This window comes from Gasterosteus aculeatus, chromosome 7 (assembly GCF_964276395.1).
Source record: "Gasterosteus aculeatus chromosome 7, fGasAcu3.hap1.1, whole genome shotgun sequence".
In the NCBI taxonomy this organism is placed as follows: domain Eukaryota; kingdom Metazoa; phylum Chordata; class Actinopteri; order Perciformes; family Gasterosteidae; genus Gasterosteus; species Gasterosteus aculeatus.
In genome coordinates, this window is record NC_135694.1 from 13,517,372 (window position 1) to 13,530,954 (window position 13,583).

The 13,583-nt window shown below is 39.9% G+C and overlaps 1 protein-coding gene across 50 annotated transcripts in view; it reads right to left on the reverse strand.

The window, feature by feature from the left end:
• ank2b (ankyrin 2b, neuronal) overlaps positions 1-13,583 on the reverse strand; it is a 150,492-nt gene that overhangs the window by 20,105 nt on the left and 116,804 nt on the right. For 36 of the 50 annotated variants that reach the window (XM_078105837.1, XM_078105838.1, XM_078105819.1 and 33 more), the window contains 4 exons: positions 12,577-12,603; positions 12,332-12,353; positions 769-5,289; positions 164-241 (listed from right to left, as the gene is read on the reverse strand). In XM_078105837.1, the coding sequence (XP_077961963.1) occupies positions 164-241; positions 769-5,289; positions 12,332-12,353; positions 12,577-12,603 (4,648 nt within the window). The remainder of the gene's footprint in view (positions 1-163; positions 242-768; positions 5,290-12,331; positions 12,354-12,576; positions 12,604-13,583) is intronic. The other 14 variants (XM_078105849.1, XM_078105848.1, XM_078105827.1 and 11 more) reach the window with 10 other exon arrangements.

Consider the following 13,583-nt stretch of genomic DNA (forward strand, 5'->3'; position numbering starts at 1 on the left):
GGCCATACAAAATAAAATAAATTGAATTGAATTGAATTGTAATTTCAATTGTAATGTAATCCAATTGGCTTGAATTAAAAAAGTTTCCTTTGGGCCTGCAAATAAGCACAAACACTGTATTTGTATTTGATAGCTTGATCACTGCTAATAAGGTCTGACTCACCAGTCCAGCTGAAGCCCAGGTGGTCAGCTATAATGGCCAACCGTTGCTGTTTGCTCTCTGCTTCATCATGTGGATCTACTGCAAATACCACCAGACAGCCATGAGCGGTGAGACCCGCAAGATACAGTATATCAAAACAAGTCACATCACAAATCCTATTCTAAATAATCTTCACTGGCTTTCTTGATGTTGTAGTACTGACAGTTTTGGTTAATTCATGATTTCAAATTAAATAATTGTACCCTTGAAAGATTACATAAAAAACCTGTAAAGAATGGTTGTGATAGATCTTGTAATGGGACTGGGCTAAAGAAACATTTGAATCATTAGAAAATGAATCACATGGTTAAAATGATGAGTTATTTGTTGTTGTCACTAAGTTGTTTTCACAAGTTCCATAAACCTTTAAGTCAATCTTGAGATTTTCAGCAGACACAGAGGGAAAAAGGGACGTCATAACACACGCAGACACACTCAAAATACACAACAATGTGTATTCTTCAACTATATTGGGACTTAAATACAAGAGAAGCGACACCATGACAGCTACAGGGTACTAATGAGGTACAAGAGATATAGAATAGCCCCTTAAACTGCAGGGATACCTTGACTTTGGACTGTATCATCTGGGATTCGCTGCATCTGTGTCTCAACAGGGTTGTCCCACAGTGGTCTAATGGGAAAGACATCTCCTGAGGGTGGGAACTGCATCCCAGGGAAAGTTGCTCTTTCTATGAATGATGGATCAAGGAGACTGCCCTCATCATTTGAGTTGGCGGCAGCAACCTCTTGTTCTCTGTCGGTCTCTGCCTTTGCAACAAGTTTTGCTGCTTCATCGCTTATCTTTTCAAAGAGGTCAATGGACAGTTGTTTTGTCTCATTTTTCTCTTTAGGGAGTGTTAATGAATGACGACCTTTACCTCGGACTGGCAATCTAGACAGGAAGCTTTTAGATTTTACTGACTCACTACTTAATAAACAACCTTTTTCTTTTTTAGCAGATGGCCCGGTAGACTCCCCCTCAGAGAAGCTCTTGGCTTTGGAAGATGGTCTCTTGGTTTTGATATCCACAGAGGGAGCTGTTTCTATTTCGGATTTTCTCCTTGAATTCTTTTTCACAGGTACCTTAAGCTTGTCTTGGGTAGAACCATCATGTTTGACAATAGAAACAGGCTTGGGAGTGCTAGCCTTGATTGGAATTCTCGATTTAGAATCAGAACTAAAAGAGGCCTCTTTTTTAAGAGTGCTTGAAGAGGAAGTCGCATGAGATGGAGAGTAAATTGTGGATTTCCCCCGACTTTGTTGAGCAGACTTGGCTTGTGTTTTGAATGAGGTCTTTTTAACACTAGTAGGAACAATTTGTTTGGACGTGGCTGTTGGTTTGGGCGCTTCTATAACTGACTCTTGGTCTTCTGGAGATGAATCAGAGGACTCTTGGCCCTGCTCAGAGTAAACTGATCTAGTGACTGTAGTTTCCGCTGTCTGTACTGTTGTAATCATTTGGTCAGGGGAATTTTTGTATAAATCTAAGCAGCCTTTGTTCACGTTTTTCAGTAAACTTTCAGGACATGTCTGATCTTTCTTTGTAGGTATGGCTGAAGCGGAAATACCCATTTTCGGGATTTTAGATTTGCAGGCATCAGCCTTTGAGGTTTGATGATCACTTTTGGGTGGGGACTGAAGCTGAGAATCAAATGCTTGTTTGGCTTTCTCAGCTTCCTCAGCCTTAACTTCTAGATTTAATCCAACTTCGGGTTCTGCTGCTGATCCCCTACTTTCCTTCCTCGCCTCTTCTAGTAGAGGCTCATCTAAAGACTGTTCGCCTATCTGGAAAAAGGCAAAATCACTCCGCTCTTCCTCATAGCTCCTCTTGGTCATGTCAATAGCACCACTTCGGGTCATCTCAAAAAGCTTCCCTTCTTGGAATAGAAAAGGGTTGGGTTCACTGGTAGGAGTGTTCTCTTCTGTTGGAGTTCTACCAGGTGTGGTGTCTGGACTTAGTTGCAGAGACTGCTGATCCACCACTAGATTCAGTATCTTCTGTTCCTCCTCTTTTACACGAGCTGCAAAAGTGGCATCATCCTCCCGCATGGCAGACCATGAGTCAATTTCTACCCGTGCAGTGACACCTTTTGACTCAGTTCTGGGAGGCTCCAGTGCTTCATCATCCTGCTCTGTGTCATCATATGTGCAGACCTCCGGTTTAAACTCGTCTTTTGTTTGACCCGCGGCAACAGTTGCACTGCAGGCAGCTTGTGGTGCTATTGAAGGCTCCTTTTTATCTCCTTTCACCTCATCTGTTACATTGCTAACTTGTTTTCGCATAACACTTAACTCTTGACCATCCTTATTGTATCCTTTGTTGTCTCTTGACTTCCTTAAACTCTCCTCCTTTTGCTCATCAGTCCTGTTTTCAGTGAATAAAGCCTTTTTGGCAGCACCGTCTTCATCAGCTTTTACAGATGTTTGGACCACTTTCGCTTGTGTAGTTTCCAGTTTGAATTTTGAATGATGCTGGGTTAAGAAGGAGTAAGGCCCCTCTGAACTGATAGTGGCTGTTGTTGTTTTGCTCTTGACCTCTTTGCTGTGGGATCCATCATGCAAACCTGCTGAAAAAGGAGAAGGAGGTTGTAATTTAATATTGGGATCAACAAAAAGTGCTAACTCTGAATCTTCAGTGGGACTATCAAGCCCACATCCACCTTGCGAAAGCTTCTCACTTGTATGCTCTATTGTTTCATAGCTGTCATCCCCTAGTTTGGCATTTGATCTAGACTTCTTTTTGGTCTTGACATCTTGTTCCATTTCATCAAATGTTTTGATTTTGGCTGCCATTTTAAACATCCCTTCCTCTGGAGAGATTTTTCTTTTAGCTGCAAAGTTGTCTGAGGTCTCCTCTTCTTCTTGGTTTTCAGGGATGACAGCCGTTTTGGATAGAACAAAAAGGAATGAATAGTCAGGGGGTTGGGGGTTTACCTCATAACTTACCTCTTCAGAGGTGGGAGTATCAGGGGAGAGAGGACTCTTACCGGAACTTGTCATTTGTGAGGTCTGCTCACAACTGTCATCATCAGCACTAGCGTCATGTTCTCGAAGCAGCCTACCAGGCAAAACATTTTGGGGGACGGCTTTAGAGGGATCTGGATGGCTACTGGCTTTTCTAGGTGGACCTAGCGCTGATTGGAAATATGGATTTTGCTCTACAGGGCTGCTCTCTAGAGAGTCATGAGGGGGTAATTCCTTTGTTGGGCTTGGGTCAATAGAATCTGGGGATTTATGGGAGGAGTTTTCTTCCACGAGAGGACTATCTTCTAGTGAGTCTCTGTGGCTTATTGTTAAAGAATCATCAGCTAATGGACTGATATAGTCTTCTTTTAAAGGCAGCTCAAAGCTTTCATGACACTGAGAAGAGGATGTAGTGGTTGTATAACCAACTAAAGCCAATTTTAGCTCATGATCAGGGCTCTCATCATCGCTAAGAAAAGTTTCTAGAGTCTCTGAAATTCTCTTTGTAAACTTTTGAGGTTTGGATGGCTCAGACTCATTCCTACTGACAGATATGGACTCACTTGTAGTGTGATCATCTGCAGCCTCGCTAGAAGTAACAGGGAAAGTCAAATCTCTAGACTGTTGGTCACCAGTGGTATCTACACATGAGTGTCCCGAGTTTTCCGTGTCAATGCATTTTTTGACTACTGTGCCAGTTGCTGCCAAAGTTGTAGAAGCAGTTTTGGGAGAAAGACACAGACTATCTGGGCTTGTCCCCGGAGTGGCAAGGCCCTCATGTTTGTCACTGTCCTCAGAGCTCAAATGAGGAGTACCATTTCCAGAGCTGGCACTTGGGGAGTCGGCCACACCCTCATGTTTTAAGCTGTCAGAGCTATCATCAAGGCCACCATTTCCAAAGTCTGCAGTTTCAGTTAGCTGAGGAAGAGCAGGAGCAAATGACTTGGTTTCTATCTCCCTGTCTTGGTAAGTGGTCTCTTTCCTGCGAGGTTTGGAATCCAAAGATACTTCTCGCTCTTGAGAGACACGTGAGGTTATTGCTTTGTTCATGGATTTCGCCTGGATGGGGTCTGACCTGTCGGTTTTCTCCAATCTTGACTTAGAGGATGTTTTGAGCTCAAATAGCCCAGACTTTCTTTTAGAGGGGTCCTGTCCTGTTTGGAATGCTTGCATCAGTTCTTTAACTGACATAGTCTCCTCAAGTTTCTCAGTTTCACCGTTAGGGGATTTTGGCAGACCCCGTTTTAATTTAGGTCTTTCTTTGGCTTTTGGAGTGGAATTGCTTACAACAGACAATTGCGGGGCCTGGCTTTCAATGATCTTTTTAGTATTTTGCTCTGCCTCCACTTTTAGTTGTAAGGCTTTGACTTTGTCCTTTATTGAGCCAATGGGAGTTTCTTCAACAACTGGGGATATAGGAGACACTGGGCCAGGAGCTGTAGGCAAACTAAGAAGAGCAACCGCCTCTGTTGATTCCTCTGCTTGCCTCTGGTCTTTCTCCTTGCTTCTGACTGGCTTAGCAGCAGTTTTGTCATGTACGTTGTTTGTAGTATTTTGCTCAAGACTTTTACGTGGTACAACATCAGTGAATTTTTCTTGGACAGCTCGGGTTTTTTCTACTTTTAGTTTAGAGCTTATTGGTGCATCCAGGAGGTATTCTTTAAGTTCACCACTGTCCTTTATCGCTTTAGGTCTGGGAGCCCTGTTAGCTCTGATTTCACGTAAGACTGGCTCTTGAGTTTCTAAGGTCGCCATCTTTTTGACCACCTCTTTCTCACTGTCCGAAACGAGAACCCAGTCCTCGACAATTCTAGCTGCTTTTGTTGCCTCCTCTGCTGCTTCACCCTCATATGTTCCGCTCCTCAGTATCTCACTGACTTTTTCTAGGTCCTCTTTGACTTTCTCTAAGTCCTTCTCCATTATTTCTAGTGGCTCTCCAGATACATCCTCAGTCCGTTTCTCTAGACCACACCTTCCTAAGGAATGGGATTTCTCTGCGGAGTCTGCAGTCAAGATGGCTGTCATTTTGATTAAATCTTGTTTCATCTCCGACACGTCTGAGAGAAGGTCTGGTTCTCGAATCAGCTCTGATTTCAGGACTGATGTCGGCATCTCTTCATCTTCCATATGGAAGAAGAACAAGTAAGGAATAAAGAAAATCAAAAAATTCAAATGAAAGGAGACAGACATTAGAGAATGTGGTCAGGACATGATTGAAGCACATTGCAGGGATCATAGGACAACATATTCACAAAGGGTTCTACATCAGGATATCAAAGGAATTGGGTTTCTACTGTAACTGTGTCTGGGGAACTGTAGAAAAGCAAGAGCTAAATAATACTGATGGAATAGGATATGAGCAGGAAATAACTTGCATATACACAAAGAACACCCATACTCACAAAACAAAACGAATAGAAAATCATAATAAAAAAAAATCATAAATTACAAACAATGATTGAACAACCATGTAATCAGGAAACAAACCAGTACAATAGAAAAAAATCACAACAAAGGAGACTAAGGAAATAACATCAAGACATCTCAAGATTGCCCGCACAACAACTTGAAAACAACTCAGACTACTAGTTGGGTCGATTAAAGAAAGCCATGTGTGCATAGCATGTATCAGATGGAAGGAGTATCTCTCTTTGCCAGGGAGGTCTAATATTTTAATTGAATTTTTCCTCAATTCAGCCTTATGTTAATTTAAACATTTGAAATCTACAATGATAAACAAAGAAAACTGAAACATCAAAAATTGCACAAAACTATACACAAATACTGTTGTGAAGAAACATTCTAAAATCTGCATATCACAGCAAAACAGGGAATAAACTCTCATAGAGACAACACAAACAGAACCATACATACACATAAGCACAAGCACACACATTTACACATTTATGTAAGGCAAGTTATTTCCATGCAAAGCAAAGGGAGGTTCTGATGGAAAGGTCTTAGTGAAGAGCAAATGGCGTAAGTGTATGTTCAGCGTAATGATCTTGATCTCGACGATTTTGGTAAACAATTATTGCTATGACATGCTGTATCACTATCTTCTATATTAAATACATATGTAATGCATGTATGTTCAGTATGATGCACGTATATCCCCAATTTTTTTGATATAACATGCTCAAGCTCAAATATCGCAATATATAATATCTCAATTTACTAGCACCCTGTTTCAGGAACTCAGAACCCAAGCGCATGTGTGCAAGAGCAACTCTTTTTGGAATTTGGATTACCACAGGTAATAGCACAACCCTTACACAACATGGCACAAGAGAGGCCACTCTAGTAAGAAAAAACTATAAGGAGGAGGGAGGCAGTATCTATAGCTGGAATTTAGGGGCCTGTACTACGAAGCAGGATTTGGGGTTAAAGAGGTAAATTTGGGATAAACCCTAAAAATACAGTTCCTACTAGGCTGGATCTTGTGGAGATATTGTATATTTGTTGGGATTGATATAATTGTATGTAATATTATAATCTCATGAGCAGTATCAAACACAAATTATTATTAGTATTAAAAAAATATAATAACATTGTCTTCAAAAATTTCGCGACACTCCTGCGGTACCCCTGTTGAAGACCTCTGTGTTAGAGAAAATCAACATCCACAGTGTCCATGGTAATAATTATTTTTGAACACCTAGTATTCTGTGGAGATGAACTTAAAAAGGCTTATAAAAGTTCTGTAATATCACTGACCCATCTTGAGCACAAGATCTCACAACAATGACATCAATCTATTCCATTTGATCAATGTGCTGTAGATGTACTGTTATGGGCAATTCATAACCTTGCCCGTTTTACTCTGCTTACTTTAATGTATGCTTTTGTTTATTATATAATTGATGTATACATACAATAAATGAATCTAAAAACTGGATATGCCAGAATTTTCTTAAACTAAAACATATGTAACCCAACTCAAACTATGGAACCAATTAAAGAAACTCAGCATTTGCATATGACACAGATTTCAAACCAAACAGTATAGATGCTAGATTCAAGTACAGGACGAATAAAGGTATCACTGCTTACTGTACAATAATGGATCAAAACCTATTACAAAGTTTTCAGATACTGAAGGAAAAATACGTAGGGCAGTACTTTTTCAAAGAAATTAATAAAAGGGGGCGACAGAACCTAATGAAATAATTAAATTAAAAGTAGGTGTATACAAAGGAGGCTCCAAATCAGTGATTTCAAAAAGATACCAGCAATGGGAAACAAGAATGCGAAGACCAAATGGGTTTTCTACTTCCTGTTCCAAATACTGGCTTGGAACCTTGTTCGTTTTTTTATCTTCCCAAAAACGCAAACGTACTTGGTTATGATAAACCAAACATGCTGGAGAAGATGTGGGGAAAAAAGAGCAAACCACCATCATATAATTTGGGGCTGTCTTGAGATACAGGTATTCTGGGGAAATATTTGGTGAACTATGCAGCATCTCCTTGGGCACCAGATCCTATTCACATGCAAGTCACTCTATTTAAACTATCTACCAGATGAAATACCAGGAAAAACAGTAGCAGCAAAGAAAGCAATTACCCGTAAATGGTTACAACCCAACCCACCTTCTGTAGGAAACTGGGCTGAAATTGTAAAAGAAATCCACGACATGTAAATATTGACTTTCCTTCTAAGGAAGAGGAGGTACATACACGGCAAAGTGGGCGGGATGGATCAAATATATGGCAGAGTTTGGGCAGATGACTGCCTTACCTAGTCGTCTAGGTCTGTGTCTGTTCCCTTATATCATTTTGCTTGTTGTCTACAGACTTGTTTGCTTTCTTCAAAAGTAACACTACCACACCTAACCAAGATGTGATCTTCTGCATCTACTTATGCATATAACCCTTGATCAAAGTCTGAGACATACAAGAATAGCGGAATAAAACTGTGGATAAAATATAAGAATGACCTGACTGACTGGCAACATTGTTTGTGGGTGCAAATATTTTTTTTCAAGTGTGTCTTTATTTATTTTTGTGTAGCACTTTCTCGTCCCTGGCCTCTGCCAAGTACATGACCCTTTTGTTTTTTTTCTTCTCTATTTTTCCTGATTGTTTTCCCTTGATAACCCCTCTCCCTTAATAAAAATACAAGTATCAAAAAAAATAAAACAGATGTAATTCTTTTAGGAGCCAGATCAACAATAACAAACCAAGCCAGAAATCTAGATGTTTTGGGATTCAGACCTCAATCTGAACAGCCATATAAAGACAATTACAAACCACAAAATCACCTTGAGAATAGAGTATATTAAGGAGGACCTATGTCTCTAGGATTTGGTAAAACTTATTCAGACTTGTTAGACTGGACTATTGTCAGTCAATTTGCTCACTGACTAAAAAGTCAGTCGATCAGAACGCTAATCTTGAGTTCTCACTAAGAACAAGAAAGTGGATCACATCACTCCAGTTCTCAGGTCTTTACACTGACTTCACTTTAAAATCCTGCCGTTGGTTTATAAAGTTCTGAATACATGTCTGTCTGACCTGCTGAACCAACCCGACCTCTCAGGCCATTTGGGACAAGTCTCATTTCTGTTCCCAGAGTCAGAACCAAACATGGAGAAGCAGCTTCTGCTACATGCCACATATCTGGAACACATTCCCAGAAAGCTGCAGGTCTGCCGAGACTCTTTTTAAAACCTTTCGGTTCGCTGCTGCTTTTAATTGACAATATACTCATGACTCAGTGAAGGTGGACGGCTCCCCGAAATTCATGGTGTTGTCACAGACAGACAGGAAAAATGTACAAAACAAAAAAAAACTTTAAGGGGCACTTTAAGGAAACGATCAGACATGACACAGGCATGACAGAAACGGCCTTAAACATTAAAGGCAGCATCTCTGAACGATTTCTGGTAAACAATGGTGTAAAACAACAATGTGTACTAGCACCATCCCTATTTAGCATCTTCCTATCCGCAGTGTTGGTAAATGCATACAAGACGGACAAAAAGGGTGTGTACCCCCAAACACGTCCCGGTGCAGACCTATTCAAATTCAGCCTGTCATAAGCCAAGACGAAAGTGAGGCAGCAGCTGGTCAAAGAACTGATGTCTGTGGATGACACAGCACTAGGGCTGTGCGGTATATGATTTTCTCATGGTATGAATTTTTTCCGTACCGTCAAGCAGGCGGCAGAATTTATTTTTACACCTCATCACTGAACATGCAGCGATAGGAGCTAGTTGTCTTACGTATATTGAGATTGAGTCATGGTTATAACTTTATAACAAAGAATAAACCACAACAAACACTCCCTTTTGGAGCATTGCCTCTTTTTTGGCCTCTGCTCCAAAAATGCCACAGCCATGATTAAAAAAGTACAGGCTCTTGTACCTTATTACAATATACACCTAAGTACAATACGGCATTGTTTTGTCTGTTTTCAATTTGAGTTAGTTTGTTAACTACTTGAACTCGTTAACTAGTTGAACATTTTATTATTGTTTTTAATTTCATGCCCTTTTGGGGTGCCCTTTTGTTTTGTTTGAAGCACCTGCCCCCCAAAATGTCTGTGAACATGCCTGATGGACAGTACACATTTGTTTTACACAAGAAGTTGGGTTAGGGTTCTACAGAAAGTCTTTGTTAAGGCCTCACGTCAGACGAACTGCTGGCTTGAGATACCTCTTTTTTTTTTTTCATCCATCTTGCCTTGAGCTGTGTCATCATTGCAAAAACGACGGATTAAATCCCTAATTTCTGTGAAAAACGACAAAGGTAAGACACATTTCGTAATTTTTTGCTTCCATGGCTTGCGTTGTGTACTAGAGGTTTGGCACGTTCTGGTCATGTTGTCTGTTAGCTCCAATGTTGTGGAACTGAGCATTGTAAAAATATGGTACTTTTACTCAGTCAAGTCCAAAATTTCTGGACAAATCTGCTTGAAATATGTTCTTACTCTTACCCCACTTGCTCGTTGGGTTGTGTTGTGTTTGGAGTACGTTTAAGTGGTTTATGGCTTATTGTAGCCAGGGCTCTGATGTTGAAAACAAGGCTAATAAAGCCTAGCGGTGTTCATGATACATTGCGCTGTGCTGCGGTTTGTGTGTCTGCACGCACAATTTTTTGACCCAAAATATCGGTTCTGGCTCGATTTTTAAGGTTAACAGCGTAAAACACCACGACACAACAGCATGTGACACGTATACAACTTGTTACACTAATAATTATACGTTTATAAAATTACTCAGCCGAACTGCATGCTGGATACAGCTTGGCCCCTATCACGTCACTCCATAAAATAATGTAATCAGAGCTATGCAGCAGGAACAGAAATCAAGAGAAAACTTGTGCCCAAGGGAGGAGCATTGTGCTGTTTCCGGGGTCAGGGGTTTTGAAAAGTCCCACGTGATTAGAAAACGATTTATTGCAAAGTTGGTTGAGCCACTGGTGGCAACACTAGCAGCCATAACAGCTAACACCCTAACTCTACAGGCGGTTGCGAGCGAGTTGGCCAGTGCGCAGTGAACAGCAGTTCAGGTGGCCGGTGATCCTTTTCAGGATCAATAAATGAATGTGTTTACTTGAACAAACAGCTGTTCACCACTCGCTGGCCGGTTGCGAGAGAGCGACAACAATAAACGGTGGAGAACAGATGTTCAGTTGACAGGCGTCCTTTTCGGCGTCAATGAATGAATGTGTTTACTCCAAAAAATACCTTGATATACCGGGATACCATCTGAATCTTACAAAATACTGTGATATGAAGTTTTGGCCATATCGCCCAGCCCTAGTAGCGAAAACCTTTGAACTCTACATACATGTAGATATGTGGTAAATACCAACCCAAAATATATCCTGAACCACCATCCAGATGTTCTTTAGATTCACTTATATTGGAAGAACTGTGACTACAGATGCAAAACTAGATACTGAACTGCAGACACGCATGGCTAAGGTGTCAGCAAGCTTTAGTCGACTCAATGAAAATCTATGGAAAAACAAGGATGTTCCGACCAACATCCTAGGTTGCTAGGTCTACAGAGCTAGCAACCTAGATGATACATACTGATATATGTTACATACTTCCAGCAGTCAGTCTCAATCTGATAACATGGCCTGCCTAGTGAGTGAGTGTTACAATGCAGTTTAAGAAATAAAATATAGTAGTATCTTTTATGCTAATTTTAGCTTTTTAATTGTTTTAATGTGTTTTTAATGTTTTTATTGTTTCAATGTTTTGTTTTTTAATTTACTTTTTTTGTTTTATGTTTTAATGGTATTATGTGAAGTACTTTGAATTGCATTGTTGTTGAAATGTTCTCGATACAAATAAACTTGCCTTCCCTTGAACGTGCTTGCCTATAAGATTGGAAAGTGGCCTGCTTAAAGTATGTTTTATATCTATTGTTTATTTGCTCTTAGTTCATCTTAAAATATAAAATATTGTCATACACACCCTCATTCCCTGAATGGGATCAATAGTATCTTCTAATCTGGAAGAATACATTTTAGGACTATTTAACGGAATACACTAATCTGGTTGTTGTCAGATTATTGTATGTTTAATATACTGCTCTGTTGTTAGAGACGTTAACCACAATTGCAGGACTGATTAGGGGGATTGTTGGGATTAGTTATCCATGATCATCAAAAGATGTCATGGCTGTGTTGAACTTGCTTTGTAGTACAGGTCCCCAATGTGCTTCAGTAATGACAAATCACATCACCCTCCACTCATTCCCTTCTTGCTGCCTAAACCAACTGCGATGATAAAAATAGTCACACATCCCATTGATATGTACTTTTAATGTTGCAGTGACTGTAGTATTATATATATTTCAAAATGTCAGATCTTAGATGGTAAGGGGGAAGAGGTAATTTGAAGACAAACAAGCAGGTGTGAAATTCGGAAAAAAAAAAAGAAAAAATTAAGTCAAGCCTCAGGAGAAACAGAACTTTCACATGGGGAGTTTGTGCGTTTAAATATAGAACGCTTAAAGGGTTGAAAAGATGTAAATGTCTAGAATTTAGTGGGGGGGTCAGTGGACCAGTCTGGTTATTCCTGTGTGCATCTTAACTACACTATATTAGTACTTTCATTAATAAAGTCATGCAGTATTACTATGGATGATAAGTATTTTAGTACATCTTATAGAGTAGAATGAAACGGAAGAAAAGGTCTTACATTTCTGTAGCGTCCTGCCGTTCTGGAAAATAAAGTGTACAATGGACCACAGTTAGTCTTGTTTCATCCACTCATATATGCCAAATTGAAACATTTTCTAACATTCGACATTTCCTATACAGCAATTATTGTTTTAAACACACCAATGACACACACAAAACAAAAAAATATCATGAAAAGAGAATGGGCAGGATTGGTCGGCAGAGACAGTTAGAAGAAGAGCGGGAAGCGGTGGCTGCTTTTACCTCTTCCTCTTGGTCTGAATCAGACTCCTTTTTGGAGCAAGAAGCAGCGTAAAGCAAAAAAGATATGCATATAAAAAAAAACGCAACATTAATGGGAGAAAGAAGACAGGCGGCAATGTACCAAAGCAACAATGACAACCAGAGTTATTTCAGGGAAAGCCGGACAGGTCTGTCTTACACAAGCTGCATTACAGAAATATTTTGAATGTAAAAACAAAATTATCTAGTAAACCTCATTAGCTCATTGATCTTATTTAGCATCTTTTATTTTTAGAATTAACCATCAAGAACTTACATTGCATAATATGAGGGATTTAGTTTAGTTTAGTTCTTCTTTTCTTTAAGGCCACCAGCCTGCAATGTTGCCTAGTACAGTCTTAAATCTGTTCCACTCTGAGGCTGTTTTTTGGCCTCCAAGTAGGGGCCAAGTGTAATAGGTGTGTCTTTAATTTTCTGAACGTTTTCTTCTGTGGGCATATAGGTGAACCCTTCTGTTGTGTAACAATCATTTTATGTTACAATAGAAGAAATAAATCAATATAACGCAGAAGAACAAACCGCCCTATAAGCCCTATAAAACATGATGTGATAGCCCAGTGTGTGGACAGTAATCATGGAAGGTTTCACGAGTCTTGAAAGCTACTCTAGAGGAGGCTTTGGTGCGGGCCTCACGGCAGAGAAACAGGAGGACTCAATATCTGGATATGGGGGATTTTTGGGAAGTCGGGCTGTAGCAGACAAATTTGCCTGTTTCAAACACTTTTTTGAACCGTCTGATGCAATTGTATCCGACTAACACCATGCAGAAATGATCGACAGCTTCCATAGCCACTCATAAGCCATAAGCTTATGAACGTCACGTGGACCGCCATTGCGTAGAAGAAATTCAGCAATAATGTTGGGTGCTTAAAGAATTAACCCAGTTAAATATCACTCAAACATTTATATATTAAATAAGAACATGCACTGTAAACGTAACAATGTTCAATATACATATAATCGGAAAT